This window comes from Penaeus monodon, chromosome 1 (assembly GCF_015228065.2).
Source record: "Penaeus monodon isolate SGIC_2016 chromosome 1, NSTDA_Pmon_1, whole genome shotgun sequence".
NCBI lineage: Eukaryota > Metazoa > Arthropoda > Malacostraca > Decapoda > Penaeidae > Penaeus > Penaeus monodon.
Genome location: NC_051386.1, coordinates 51,224,201 through 51,239,200, shown reverse-complemented (window position 1 = coordinate 51,239,200; position 15,000 = coordinate 51,224,201). Strand labels below are relative to the sequence as shown.

The window sequence follows — 15,000 nt, the reverse complement described above, 5'->3', positions numbered from 1 at the left end:
GAGACAAAGGGCAGAGGGACAGAGAGAGGGGGGAGGGAGAGAAAAATATAAGGATGTTCTACTGTATATTTACCTAAGCAAACAATATAAATATGTGAGTGGATATGTGTATCCGGTTTTCAAATGGAGAAAAAGTAGATAGCAAAAATGAGATTGACAGGTTGTGTGGTTATTTTGAATGTAAAAGTATATAATAACGGATTTCAAGCACGGAAGCACGTTTCAACATTTTCCCATGGTTCGCCCTTGAAAGATGACACTATCATGTGACTTGCCACTGCAACTATTTTCTTTTTTTTTTTCTTTTTTCTTTTTCTTTTTTCTTTTGTGTGTGTGAATGACCAACCGAATGTGGAGACTCCCAAATTTGAATTGCCTGATATCCGATTGGTATTTTATGAATGATAGTTTCACTTTTTTTTCAAAGCCATTCCATATTTCTGTCCGATATTTTGGATTTTTCACGACGAAAAGAGATTTAGGCGCCCCGGGCAAGTTTATCTCAGTCTGTCCTGAAAGTGCCATAGCTGCAGTATTTTACCCGTTTTCTCTATTGCCAAAGTTGTGACGTCAGATGTAAATCAGTGGGAAATTTTATATCGGCGCTAACCATTTTATTTTTCCAGTTGTAAAAAATTATTATCAGAATACGTTAACGCCAGAGTCGCATTATCAGATTAATGTAAGTTTCGTTCAGAAGCGATGCTAATGTGAATACTGACACTGCGGATATACAAAGGACGTTGGATCTTGACAGGCATGGGAATAATTTTTGTAAAATAAGGATTTTGAATAAAGTTTGGTTCACTGGAAGCACTGCAATATCAAACTGAAATTGGTTTTAACAGTATTAGATATGTTGGTACCTGGAGAAAAAAAAAGCCTCGGTGTTTTCATGTTGCATCGACAGTAAACAAAACACGTACCTCAAACATTTATGGAGGATAACATTATTGTTATTATTTTCAGTTTTCTTTCTTTCGGCGACTTAGTTTTTGTTGGTATTTGCATCATTCTTAATTGAGGTCTAATGCTGACTCATTTCGTCCCTAGTGTTCTAAAGCTCTTGAGGGATTAATTGAATGAATTACATCGTCAACTGTATCACTATAACTACCACGTGAAGGTTTTCGTTTTGTCGAGGAAGAAATTAAGGTAACCTGGATTCCTAAAAAGAAATGTGCGTTAACGGTGTTTCAAACTTTTTTATTTTTTTTTTTTTACAGCATTCCGACCAGAAAACAATAAAATTCTACTTTTTAAGAAAATCACGGAGGAAAACATTAAAGTGAAGGAGACATCGACCGACTGAAAATAAAACGTAGTGGGGATGGGATTTGGGAAAGACAGTCACGAACACGAACTCGAAATGTGTAGAATGTGAAGGCGAATGTGTCGAAGTGTGAGAAAGCCGTCAGGGTGCAGGAGGGTGTAGCCCCCCCACCCCACCCCAGCCAAGCACACTGGGGCTGGAATGGCGTGCTTGCAAAGGCGGTGGACTAGCCCGGGCTGCCTGCTTTGTGTTGTGCCAATCTAGCCGTCCCCAGCCGTTGAAGGATCTGGATGCTTCTGAGGGGATCCGATCAGTCTGCCGAGGATCTCATAAGCGTTTCAATCAGCCACCATGTTGGGCTCACTGCGGAGGAAAAGGAAGGGGAAAAAGGTATTTAGACTCGGGGAGGGAGGGGGGGGTGGAAGGGGCTGTCATGGATTTGTCTTCGGCGTTTGGCAGCGTAAAGTGTACATGATGGCATGCTCGCGTTGTTCACTAGGGGAGCTTTCACGGTTTACCACCGGTCATTAGACCTTTATTGATTGTTAGGGTTTTTTAATTGATATGCTGTATTGCTAGGAAGACTCTAGGGCCTTGTGAGGGATCAGCTAAAACTTGTGTAGACCGTCTCGTATGTCAGTCTGGTGACCCAGGACGGGTCGTAGAGCAGGGCACATCAGTCTTGGGGATTTGGGGAATGTCTTTGGGTATGTAGGCATTGTAAGGCCTTCTGGTCCTTTGTAATTTTAAGAGAACCTAGAGTTCAGATAATGTTACTTTATTGTTGTAAGTTAGGTTGTTGCCCGTCCTGCCCTGCCGCCCCCTGAGGACGAATGGGCAGGGCCCGGGCGTGGTTGGCCAGCCATTAGCAGTGTTGTTCTTGTAGGAGGCGGCGAGTGAGACCCCACGGTCCTTTACCGACCCCGCCCGCCAGATCTTTTACGAGCTCCGCGCAACAGCCGCAAGACCCGGACCCAGGGGTCCCTCTTCTCTCCAGGGCTCTCCTCTCTCTCCCCGACGTCGCTCTCCCGGGGGCACCGCCCCTCCTTCCCTCCAGCCCAGTCCCACCCTCACCCGCCACGCCGGAGGGCCACCTCCTCGGCAAGACCCCGGCGAGGCGACTGGAGCGGCCAGTCCCGCGAGGACGAGCAGCCCCGGCCAGCTGAGGCGCGGAGGGGGTGTTGGCCCCACACCTTCGCAGGGGGGATCCCCGCGGGTCTCCCAGCGGGAGTCATCGCCGGCTCCCGGGGTAGGGTCACTAGGCACGGGCGAGGGGAGCAAAGCAAGTGCCCCTAGGGAGAGCGAAGGGGTTGGCCTCACACGGATACTTCATGCCCCGGTAAGCTGCCTGCCGAAGGTGGAGGTTCACGTTTAACGGCGCGCTGGCTCAAGCACACCTGCACGCCTCCTCAGGCGCCCCTCCCCATTTTAGCTCCCCGGCAATGGCAGGCGTCTCCAGCGCTGCCTGGCCGTTGGCGATACTTTTCCCTTCAGTGTTTCCCGAAGAGGTGGCGTGCAGGGGTGTAATGAGGGCGAAGCAAATACAGAACAGGGATTACAACTTCATGTGGTGCTCTGTGGGTCCCGCTTTTTGTTGCATGTGGCGTGTGCTGGGCTGCTCCGGCTGCTTGTTGAAGAAAACGGAGTATTGGAAAGGGGAAACTAAGATGTAGTAATTTTGTTTGATATATTTTCGCATGATAGTAACACAGCATGGGCTATGCTTTATTAACACCTCTATTCTATTTTTATTTTATTATTATATTTTGTTTGTTTGTGTGAACTTAGTACCATGTTGAATGTATTTGATGTAGTGTGAGTTATGTATTTATTTGATTTATTACAGATCGAGACAGAAAATAAGGTAAGTCAGATATGTATTTGTGGTGGTTTCTGGATGTTTACATTGTAAATCGACAACGCGTACAAAAAAATGCAGCAACCTTTTTTTGGTAAATTTTCCGTGGTGAAGATTGACGAAAAAAGACGGAAAATTATGATTTAAAAATGCTCTATCTCTCTCTATATCTATTTATCTATATGTTTATCTATTTATCTATATATATATGTATGTATGTATGTATATATATGTATATATATGTAATTCTCTCTCTCTCTCTCTCTCTCTCTCTCTCTCTCTCTCTCTCTCTCTCTCTCTCTCTCTCTCTCTCTCTCTCTCTCTCTCTCTCTCTCTCTCTCTCTCCTCTCTCTCTCTCTCTCTCTCTCTCTTTCCCTCCCCTCCTGCTCTTCATCCCCTCTCTCCAAGTTCTCCCCTGCAGATGTCACACTACGATGGAATATGGGGAAAGCTGTCAAGTTTGTATTGACAGAGCCGCCTGACGTCACCATACCCGTGACACTTGGCCAATATCCGTAACAGGAAAGTAAACGGCGAAGGTTGAACGGCGGAGAGGGACGGGCGGGGATTAAGAGCAGATTTTTAATAAGACTTGACGAGTTATGGATGTCCGACATGGATTCGGATGTGGTGTGTCTTTGGACGGGGGATAAGGGCGTAGTAAACGTTATTTATTATTTTTTTCCCAAAGGAAGGAAGGATGGAATGAATGCGTTGCTTTTTTTTGGGGGGGTGGAGGGGTAGAGGGTTGATAAGGTTTATTGAGGAATCGTGTTCATGTTTGGATAAGACGTTAATATAATGGTGATAAGAGATTTCGCTTACCTAAGGGACCGTAAATGACATGCAGGCCGTGGGATCTTCCGGAAGTTAATGAGTGATGTGGAACAATAACCGTAAGCGATAGTAAGAATGGAATTAGATATATATTAATGCAGCGATAGATTCTGAAACTGTAAAGTTAGGGAGATGAGTTTAAAGTAGATATATCTTGCAATGCGGCTTTTCGTAACGAAAAAAAATGACCAGTCGCTGATCTTTCACCTTTGACTCTACGCTAATGACCTTTGTGCATTCGCAGCTAGTAAGAAACCTAGTGGGTTAATGGCGAGTATTTTTAGCTTTATCTTGGGCGCAATTCCTCTATTTATTTTTTTTTCTCATGACTTCAGCGTTAGGATCGGGGAGAAAAGAAGAGAGAGAGATGGAGATAAGAGAGGAAAGAGAGTATGAGAGAGATAGGAGGAGAGAGAGAGAGCGAGAGAGAGTTAGAGGAGACAATAACAATCACGGGTTGGATAAGAGTTATGATGAATTTTTAGATTCTTTATCACGCATGCAGTTATCTGCTGTGTCTTGTTTGTTGTACATAACCCGACACGAGAGGTGCGTACTCACCAGGGTTGATGTCGCTAACTTTCGTTTAGTCTTTCTTTCTTTTTTTCTTCTCTTTCTCTTCTTTCTCTCCTCTCTCTCTCTCTTCTCTCTCTCTCTCTCTCTCTCTCTCTCTCTCTCTCTCTCTCTCTCTCTCTCTCTCTCTCTCTCTCTCTCTCTCTCTCTCTCTCTCTCTCTCTCTCTCGATACAAGAGAAGAGGGTATTTATTTTTTGAATTGAGCATATTGTTTGTCGGATTTCATGCGGACACGAAAAAATATCATAACTTAATATTGGTAATTGAGTAAGTACAGTAATCGTGAAATCAAACGCCCTGATTTAGAAGCCATTTTGAGTTCTATTAGTTACAAAAATAATCCCCCTCTACCCTCTCTCTCTCTCTCTCTCCTCTCTCTCTCTCTCTCTCTCTCTCTCTCTCTCTCTCTCTCTCTCTCTCTCTCTCTCTCTCTCTCTCTCTCTCTCTCTCTCTCTCTCTCTCTCTCTTTCTTTCTTCCCTTGCAAAAGCAAGCATTACGTACATCTTTTTTCCCAATTGTCTTTGTGTATGTTTATTTGTATTTTTTTCTTCTTTTCTTCGCCCCTTTGTGGTGAAGTTTGCGAATATATATGTTAATTTTGTACATTTTGTGCTGACATGTGTGTTCTCATTTGCATATTATGTCTATCCAAAAGAACCTGTGTATACATGTACATACAGCTGTGCGCGAGAAGGCCTGATGGGTATGCATGCGTGTACATTATGCTTGTGTTTTCATAGATGTTTGTGTGTTTGAGCGTACGTATGTGTATTCCATCACACACGGACACACACAAGTATACAAATATATCCAAATCAATAAACAAGCAAACAAACATAAAAACAAAGCCTCGTGTGTGTGTGTGTGTGTGTGTGTGTGTGTGTGTGTGTGTGTGTGTGCGTGTGTGTGTGCGTGTATGTGTGTATGTGTAGAGATGGATTAAATGGTGTGCAGTATATAGATATTTAATACTGTACTAGAAGAGTGGTTTCGTGTGTTTGTGTATGGGTATGAATGCGTGTTCAGAGGTTAATAGGGATGGTCTACTGCTCTCTCTCTCTCTCTCTCTCTCTCTCTCTCTCTCTCTCTCTCTCTCTCTCTCTCTCTCTCTATATATATATATATATATATATATATATATATATATATATATATATATATATATATATCTTTCTTCCTGCCTCCCTCCCTCCCTCCTCCCTCCCTCCCTCTCTCCCTTCCTTCCTCCCTTCTTCCTTTCCTCCCTTTTTCCCTCTCGTCCCATCCTCTATCTTTCCTTCCCTCCCCTTCCTCCCTCCCTAGCTTCTTTCCCGCCCTTTCCTCCCCTCCTCCTCCTCCTCCTCCCGGCTCTCCCGTGCCCGTCCGCGCCATGCAGGACTTTCGCGCCCTGGACCCGCCCTCCTTTCTGCCGCTATCCTCTTTACCTGGGCGCTTGTTGTGATGGACTCGGGTTCCGTGGCTCCTGCCGCTCGCCGCCTCGTCTCGCCCGCTCGGACATGTTGTCTTAGGTCCTGGGCCGCACGAGGGGGGGCGGCTCTCCGTCCGTCTTCGATGGAGGTGCACGGAGGAAGGATCTCGCAATCGCCGTGTCTAAGCCTCTCTCACTCGTTTTCTCTTCTTCTCTTTTTTTTCTTTCTTTCTTTCTCTTTCCTTTCACTCTCTCTCTCTTTCTGTCTCCCCCTCCCCTCTCTCTCTCTCTCTCTCTCTCTCTCTCTCTCTCTCTCTCTCTCTCTCTCCTCTCTCTCTCTCTCTCTCTCTCTCTCTCTCTCTCTCTCTTCTCTCTCTCTCTCTCTCTCTCTCTCTCTCTCTCTCTCTCTCTCTCTCTCTCTCCTCCTCCTTCCTCCCTCCCTCCCTTCCTCCTCCCTCCCTCCCTCCCTCCCTCCCTCCCTCCTCCTCGCTTCCACTCCCTCTCTATCTATCTATCTATCTATCTATCTATCTCCCTCTCCCTCCCTCTCACTCTCCTTCTCCCCCCTCCCTCTCACTCTCCCTTCTCCCCCCCTCCCTCTCTTCCCTCCTCCCCTCTTTTTCCCCTCCCTCCCTCTCTCCCTCCCTCCCTCCCTCTCATCCTCCCCTACTCTCTCTCTCTCTCTCTCTCTCTCTCTCTCTCTCTCTCTCTCTCTCTCTCTCTCTCTCTCTCTCTCTCTCTCTCTCTCTCTCTCTCTCTCTCTCTCTCTCTCTCTCTCTCTCTCTCTCTCTCTCTCTCTCTCTCTCTCTCTCTCTCACTCTCACTCTCTCTCTCAGAGAAAGAGATTGAGATAGAGAGAGAGAGGAAAAATGAATGGGACTTGGTTTGATCGCTTCCTAGTGATCAAGGGGATAGACGCAAAGACAAAAAGGAAAAGACGGAGAAGAGGAATATGAGGAGACGAGAGTGAGGAGCTGGCGAGAAAGTGAGTGAGTGAGTGAAACTGTCCTCGAGGTGTGAGGTGACGGGAGTGTCTGCCTTTCCGTGAGAGAGAGAGAGAGAGAGAGAGAGAGAGAGAGAGAGAGAGAGAGAGAGAGAGAGAGAGAGAGAGAGAGAGAGAGAGAGAGAGAGAGCGAGTACGTGGTGACCGATCGATGTGCGCGCGTCTAGGGGTCGGGAGAGGTAGGGAGTTGTGGATGCCTGGACGTGTTCGCGGCTGGCCCTCCCCTTCCCTGGTGCCTCTCGCCAGTGCCGCCGCGGACATCTTAGTGCCAGTGTGTGCGTGGACCCTCTGCCACCCGCCTTGGCATTCAGACATTTTCTATTGACCTCTCTTTCTCCCTGGGGCGCCCATGAGCCTGCTATACCCAAGTGTAGACCTTGCTGTTGCCCGCGACGGAAAGTGCTCGCGGAAGGAAAGGGTGTAGTGTGAAGGGTGAAGGGTTACAGAAAAAGTAGTTATAGTGTGAGAGAGTGAAGTGAAGATATTGGAAGAGGGGGAAATTATTATGTTTACACAGGTTTTCCTACTCCCACTGTGTGCTGCCTCAAGGCCCACGCTCTGAAGTAAAAGAAAAAGAAGAAGAAGAGGGAGACAGAGAGAGAAAGATAGAGAGGGAGAGGGAGAGAAAAAAGAGAAAAATCACACGAAAGAAGGAACACGAATTTAGCTGAGGAAAAGTTGCGAGGTGGTTAATTTGCTCGCATTGGTGGGGTTATTACCGGAAGTGAGTGCGTGTGCGTGTATACGGCGGCCAGGTAATGCTAGTAATCTTGAGGTTAACGGCTTGATTTGGTGTCACTGCTGGCTCCAGGGTCTGGAACCTGCCGGGGAATCTCGCTCGTCAGACCTGGAGATGAAATAGTACCACCGCGAGATCACTCAGTGGGTTTAGAGGAGGGCAGGTGGTCTTAAGTCCAGCCGCCGCCACCGGATTCCCACTGATTCAGATCCCCAGCAAAGCCTGGCATCACACCGTCATGTCTTTAGCCACGAGAGGGAGCGCTGCACCAGTCCTCAGCGCCGAAAAGTACCTACAGTAATCAAGAAGCTTTTAGTCCGTCTTCTATTACCTCCCTGAAGAATTTGTGCGCTCACTTTGCAGCCTACAACACGACCATCAAATTTGATAATATCCCCAAGAGTCTTTTTCCCCTCCTGGAGTCTCTCTACAGCCGTCGGCGGTGCGTCGGTTCCCCCTGAAAATACAATGGGAGTAGATGGCCTACGGCACTGTCTCTGGGCCCCGTCGCAACGCTACCTTCCTACCTCGTTCGTCTCTCCCGTGCTGATAGTGATGGTGATGATGGTAGCGGCCTCAGCCTCGAGGTGCTCTGGGTAGCGGGATGGAATCAGGCCAGTTGAGCTAGTGAAGGAGAGAGTCCGTGTGGTCCTGCAGCCTCCTTCCTCTCTCTCTGCAGCCAAGCGTGTGTGAGCTTTACATGGTCAAACACTACGGCTGTCCTTAAAAAAAAAAAAAAAAAAAAAAAAAAAAAAAGATTTGGATCAATGTGCCTTTTTCGACGGTGTTGCTGGTAATACAGTAGTGATGACGTAGTAATGACGTGGTAATTGCATCTCTCATTGAGTAGAACTGGCACTTGTAGTAGACACTTCTAAGCTCGATTCTTACTTTGTAAAAAATATAAAAATGATAGTAAATAACTAAATGACTAACGACGGACGGCAAATGTGTAGTTCGTAATATTAAAGTAGATTTTGATACCACAAGCGTGAAGGGAAATCTTAGACAAGCCGTTAGTTCACTGTTTTCTACATTAACACTTTATATACATATAAAAGAGAAGTCGCCGCTTTGGCCACATGCAAGAAACAACACGTCAAGGGTTACAGTGACAAGCAAGACAAGAAAGATCACAATAAGTGTCGCATATCAAACCCACGTTCATTTGTGCTCACGCCCTCAGACACACTCTCGCTCAATGATACTGAAATAAGTTAATTCCTAAACGAGCTTAACTTTAAACGAGTTCAGAAAGCTTTAAGCTTTAAAATAGTAATAAAGTCACGGAAAGGTACTACAATCTGATTAATGTTAGAGCATTTTATTCAGATATTGTAATAATAGTAAGACAATCGAGTTTTTGTTGGTTTTCCATGTAAGTTGTAAGTTGTAGAAAGTTGTAACTTTAGACGTGTAGGAGTGTTGCCCTCTCGCGAGCTCCCATTAAACTCGCTCATTCAGTGTGCTCATTACCTTGAGAAGGTAACTAATTGACATAATTCACATGGTTCTGAGATGTTGATTAGGTCCCTCATCTCACCCCCTCGCCCCATACCACCCCATCTTCCACCCTCTATCAGTAAGCTGTATTAGTTAAATTATTTGATAATAAATAAATAGGTAGATAATTTAATAAAATAATCTTCGGTGCTCTTGTTAATTTTTTTTTTCGGTTATATGTGATGGTTAGATTGTATAGTAGATTTCACGAATTAGCAGATGTATCAGATTAGATACGATTTTTCCACTTGGTGTTTTGGTTGTCTCTGTGTTGCATTCAATGTGTTTCGCTGTCTCGCAGGTGGGAACTTCTTGTGATTTTAAGGCTATCGTTATGCTCTCAAATCGTTGCTCTCACTAGCTGTATTTTAGTCTTCATACCTTCTTTGGGAGGTGAAATCAGGTGCTATTTAATTGATGGTAAATGTATCTAATCGTTTATAGATTAATTAAGTGTTCACCCTAATTATAAGTGTCGAGTTGGATTTTTGATATTCTGCTAGATGTCCAAAAAGTGTTGAACAGTGCGTCTGTTTGCGTGTTTGTTGATGATCTTTATTAAGCGTTAGGTAGAACAGGGTCGTCTTGGAGCTAGGTTCAACAGTGTCTCATATCACTTGTAAGCTTTGTGTTAGGTCAATTCACCCGTGATGAACCAGCCGCCAGCGCCTCCTCCTCGCCGGAATGTTGCAAAGCTGTTCCGTCGGCAGAATAGCTTTGCTGGCTTCCCAAGTGCTGCACTTAGCATTTTTAATAACAATGCTAGCAACAATAACAATAACAACAACAATGGGAAGAGTTCAAGTAAGCCTGTGCCGACGCCAGCGTCTACTGCCCCGGAGACATCAACTACAGATTCCTCAACAGCTCAGATAAGTACTGCTTCGGGAGGCGCATCTGTGCCCACTTCAGCAGCACCTCCTGTGTCCGGGCCATCATCGTTGCCCGTGTACCAGCCTCCACCGGCTGCCAGTAGGCCACCCACAGGATTCTATTCTCTCCCGAGACACAACCGGCCTGGCTACCTCACACGGAAGTTTGGGCATAGGGTTTCACCTGCTGGCCAGAACACCACAAGGAGGGTCTTCGGGTCCCACAGCGGCAGAGCAACTTGGGATCAATACACCATCACTCCCGAAGTCTCATCGGAGAAATCTTAGTGAAGGAAACAATGGGGAAGCCAAGCCCTTGTCTGTAAGTTCTCTCACCCGTAAAGGTTCCTCCAACAGGGATGCTCAGCAGTCTGGAGGAGAACCGAAGCTCAAGTCGTCCTCCTCATCTTCAAAGCGAAGTAGTAGAGATGGGGGTGATGGCAAACCACGGCGTCGAGATCCGGACTACCAGACCCTTCCTCGTCGTTCAGCTAAGGACGCGTCTTCAAAACGATCTCCAAAGGAGGGAGACACAAAGGGACAATCATCAAGGAGGGAGGTTGAGACGAAATTCAGGTCTCTCCCCCGAAGGCATGAAGGTGAGGCGAGGTATCAGGCCATTGGCAGGAGTGACCCCAAGTACCAATCCCTTCCTAAGAGGCACAGCAGTGCGGAGACCAGGTTCACAGCGGTTCCTAAGAAGCGGGATGGTGACCCTACACCTCCACCGAGCTCCTCGCCAAAAAGACGTGTTGGAGACTCAACTCACTCATCCTCATCACCAAAGAGACGAGAAAGCCTTCCAAGTCACATACCATCTTCACCCAAGAGAAGAGACACAGGACCAGATCATGGGCATGTGCCGCTCTCACCTAAAAGGCGCGACACAATGCCCAGTCACATGCCATCATCTCCAAAGAAAGGTGATGCTGCCCCATCTGTCTCGCCCATGAAACACGAGGTCTCAGGAGAGCAGCAGTCACATAAGCAACATGAGGTGATGCAAGGGCCGCAACAAACGATGTCACCCAAGAAGACGGGGCTCTGAACCCAAGTACCAGCAAATCACACCAAAGAGGTATGACTTTGACCCTAAGTATCAGGTTCTGCCGACCACAGGGATTGATGGTGAACCTACATACCACATTCATCCCCCAAAACGACCGGATGTGGAACCGAAGTATCCGGAATTGCCGCCCAAACGGTACGACATCGATCCCAAATACCAAACACTGCCTCACAAAAGATATAATTATGATTCTAAGTATCATTCTGTACCACACCCCCTCCCGAGGCATGACATAGAATCAAAATATGAAACTGTCCCTTTAAAAAGACATGACCATTTTGACCAAAGATACCACCGAGTGTTACCACCAACTGTAGATCTAAGATACCATCCTCTCCCTCCACGCCGGTGTGACCCTGGCCCAAGATACCAGACCATACCACCAGTGAGGCATGATGTGGAGCATAGACACCATTATATTCCTCATCCGAGGAATGATGAATCAAAATTTCAGCCTATTCCAATAGGAAGGCCAGACCTTGAACCAAAGTACCAACCACTACCAGCCCCGAGGCCAGAACTAGAGCCAAAGTACCAGCCCCTACCAGCCCCGAGGCCAGAACTAGATCCAAAGTACCAGCCCCTACCAGCCCCAAGGCCAGAACTAGAACCAAAGTACCAGCCCCTACCAGCCCCAAGGCCAGAACTAGAACCAAAGTACCAGCCATTACCAGCTCACAGACCAGATCTAGACCCCAAATACCAACCATTACCAGCTCCTAGGCCTGACCTGGAGCCGAAATATCAACCACCACCAGCTCCTAGACCACAATTAGAGCCAAAATTCCAGCCCATACCAGCCCCAAGACCAGATTTAGAGCAAAAGTTCCAGCCCATTCCTGCACCCAGACCAGACCTAGAGGCAAAGTTCCAGCCCATACCAGCCCCAAGGCCAGAACTAGAGCCCAAATTCCAGCCCATACCAGCACCTAGGCCTGAATACCACACTGTACCACACTGCCGACCTGATTGGAATCTAAATATCAACCCCTTCCACCTAGACGGCCAGACCAAGAGCCCAAATATCAACCTTTGCCACCGGGAAGACCAGATCTAGAACCAAAATACCAGCCATTACCCCCAAGGCCTGATATAGAGCCGAAATACCAGCCATTACCTCCTAGGCCAGATATTGAACCAAAGTACCAAATGCTACCACATGAAAGGCCAGATATTGAACCGAAGTACCAGCCACTGCCACCTAAACGTCCTGATATAGAACCAAGGTACCATCAGCATATGCCACCAGGTCGACCTGATGTTGAACCAAAATACCAGCCCTTGCCACAGAGACGACCAGACATAGAACCCAAATACCAGCCACTGCCGCCAAGACGACCTGATATAGAACCCAAGTACCATCCAGCTCCTTTGAGACGCCCTGATATAGAGCCAAAATTTCAACCACTGCCTCCACCAAGGCCAGACATTGAACCGAAATATCAGCCTCTGCCACCTAGACGGCCTGATATTGAGCCAAGTTTCCCTCCACAGCTTCAGAGACGACCAGATATAGAGCCAAAGTATCAGCCACTGCCGCCAAGACGACCTGATATAGAACCCAAATTTCAACCTCCACCTGTATCGGCAGGTCGGCCCGATCTGGAACCAAAATATCAGCAAATGCCACCAAAGACTCATGACTATGAGTTCCAGCCTATACCTTGTGTAAAGCCAAGCTACGACCCCCGTGATCCAGCCATGGCACCGAGGAGAACAGACTATGCTTTCCACACCATCCCAACCATACGGTCTGAGAATGAGCCCAAGTTCCAGCCGATGCCAATAAGGAGACCAGAGGTAGAAAGAATACCTTTCTCGGTTCCAGTTAGTGTGGACAGCAAACCTCCACTGGACTTACCAAAACCGTACAATGGTGACCCCAAATTCCACACAGGTCCACCAAGGTCTAATGAGGCTCAGCCAGGATTCCAGATGGTTCCTCCAAGGACAAGAAATGGGGAGTCTACCTACCAGACAGGTCCCCTGAAGGTGCAAGTGACAGAGCCTCACGCAAGGCAAATGAGGCTCCTTTGTATGAAACTTTGCCAGCTAAGCTTCACACCTCTGAATTGCTGAATAGAGCTTCTTTACCTCCAAAGGCTTGTGATGTTGAAACTTATGGCCAGCCAGTTCCCCCCAAGTTCATGGTGTCCCATCAGACATCTCCCAAAGCAGCTGATCGTGAGCCTTTGTATCAGATGATTGGTTCCAAGGTAACAGAGCGAGAACCTTTGTATCAAAAAATTGCACCGAAAGTAAGTGAAACTTTGTATTGCACTGCGCCCGTCAAGCCTGAAGATGATGATGGTCCTCCATACACTGTGATGTCACCAAAAATATGTGAACCGCCTCCTCCACCTTATCAGACGAAACCAAGTGATTCACGCAGTTTCTTCCCTCCGCCGTCGCCCGATCCTGCAGACGAGGCCCCTGTATACCAGGCAGTGACGCCAGAGATGATCCAAGACGTCAAATCCAATTACCGACTTCTCCAGGCTCGCAAGTTGGAGAAGGAAATGTTGAAATTACAGGGTGTCCCCAAGAGGATAAAGGGAGATAAGTATCATTCCCCTACAAAGAGAACTTTCAGGGAAGGAGATTCGAAATACCAATCATTCCCCAAAAGAGCTCATAAAGGCGAGCCAAAATATCAATCGTTACCTAAGAAGAAGGATAAAGAAGGAGAGGCCAAAAGCAAAAAGGAAAAGGAAAGTGATTCAAAGTCAAAAAAGAAAGAGAAGGATAAGGAAAAGGACAGTGAGTCCAAATACCAGGCTCTGCCTAAGAGTAAAGAGAAGGAAGGCGAGTCAAAGTACGAAACCCTTCGGAGGGAGAGGCCTATCCCTCCTCCGGTGCGATGGAGTCCCGGCGATGATGACGGCATTTACTCCAGCTTGGAGTACCCCAGTGAGGGCCCACGGAGCGAGGGGGCACTGAGCGACGACATCTACTCCAGCATAGAGACAACGGACGGAGATCCGCTTTATCAGAGTGTAGGCGAAGCGAAGTATTCACGGCCTCAGCCGCCACTACCTGCCCCACTTCGGTACCGCCGGCGGGCAGACGATGCACCTCCGCCCTTGCCTCCCCCTCGCCTGACCACGGGACCCGTAGGACCTCACAATCCTCTCATATCTCCAGGATCTATACCTCCGCCCATTATTCCAGAGCGAGGCCCTATACTCCCAGGCGCGGGAATGAGAGCATCGTACCCAGGGACGACCAGCACCACCCCCAGTCCAGATAACCTGCTCATGGTGCAGTCGACGCCCACCTGGCCTCAAACAACACGGGCCGAAGAGGAGGACGACGTGTACTCGTCCATCCCTTCCCTCATTAGTTCCACCCCGGACTCTCCCCCTGCCACGCTTCCTCGCACGGCCCCCGTAGGACGCGTGGCTCCGTCGGCATCCTGGAACTCTCTGGGCTCCTCCTGTAAATCTTCCCTGGATTCCCTGCGATCCGATGGCAGCACCAACGTACGTCAACGCAGACGCCGCGCACGCTCGGACCCCCGCATGGACGCCGGGGTTCTGCATCGCCTGGCCTTCACCGTGTGGCATACTGCATTACACATCGAGAAAGAGGTCAGGAGCGGCGGCTGACCCGTCGACACCACCCTCCGTGCCCGCATGACCTGACCCTCACCCCTTGTCCTGCCTGGCGACGCCCCTCCGGTATGCGCATGACTGACCCATGGTAGTGTAGGTGGAGTCGGTGGCCGTGTTAGCCGTCTGTCCCAGGTCGGAGTGTCGGCCTTCGTCGCTCTGTGCCCGCAGCGCATCTTTACCGTGGCATCCTCTACCGAAATGCTCTTTGTTCATTATTTTAATTCTTGCTGTTGCATACTCTCGTCCCG

At 48.0% G+C, this 15,000-nt stretch overlaps 2 protein-coding genes across 3 annotated transcripts in view; both read left to right on the top strand.

Moving 5' to 3' along the window:
- LOC119574281 (tensin-1-like) overlaps positions 1–15,000 on the top strand; it is a 314,246-nt gene that overhangs the window by 90,132 nt on the left and 209,114 nt on the right. The window contains exon 3 of one of the 2 annotated variants that reach the window (XM_037921482.1): positions 3,120–3,137. The gene's annotated coding sequence lies outside the window, so the exon portion shown is untranslated. Of the gene's footprint in view, positions 1–2,159; positions 2,613–3,119; positions 3,138–15,000 lie in introns of both variants that reach the window. The other variant, XM_037921475.1, reaches the window with a different exon arrangement.
- Positions 12,288–14,746, top strand: LOC119577020 (extensin-like). Its single transcript, XM_037924688.1, has 3 exons — positions 12,288–13,136; positions 13,241–13,701; positions 14,035–14,746. Exons 1-3 carry the CDS (start codon positions 12,288–12,290, stop codon positions 14,744–14,746), a joined length of 2,022 nt encoding a protein of 673 aa, XP_037780616.1.

What these genes read in the sequence shown, in the direction of transcription:
- LOC119577020 (XM_037924688.1), top strand. Translation starts at nt 12,288, where the DNA reads ATGCTACCACATGAAAGGCCAGATATTGAACCGAAGTACCAGCCACTG. An exon ending in CAGGTCCCCTGAAGGTGCAA is followed by an intron (nt 13,137 to 13,240) that starts GTGACAGAGCCT and finishes TTACCTCCAAAG; the next exon opens with GCTTGTGATGTTGAAACTTA. An exon ending in AAGAGGATAAAGGGAGATAA is followed by an intron (nt 13,702 to 14,034) that starts GTATCATTCCCC and finishes CATTTACTCCAG; the next exon opens with CTTGGAGTACCCCAGTGAGG.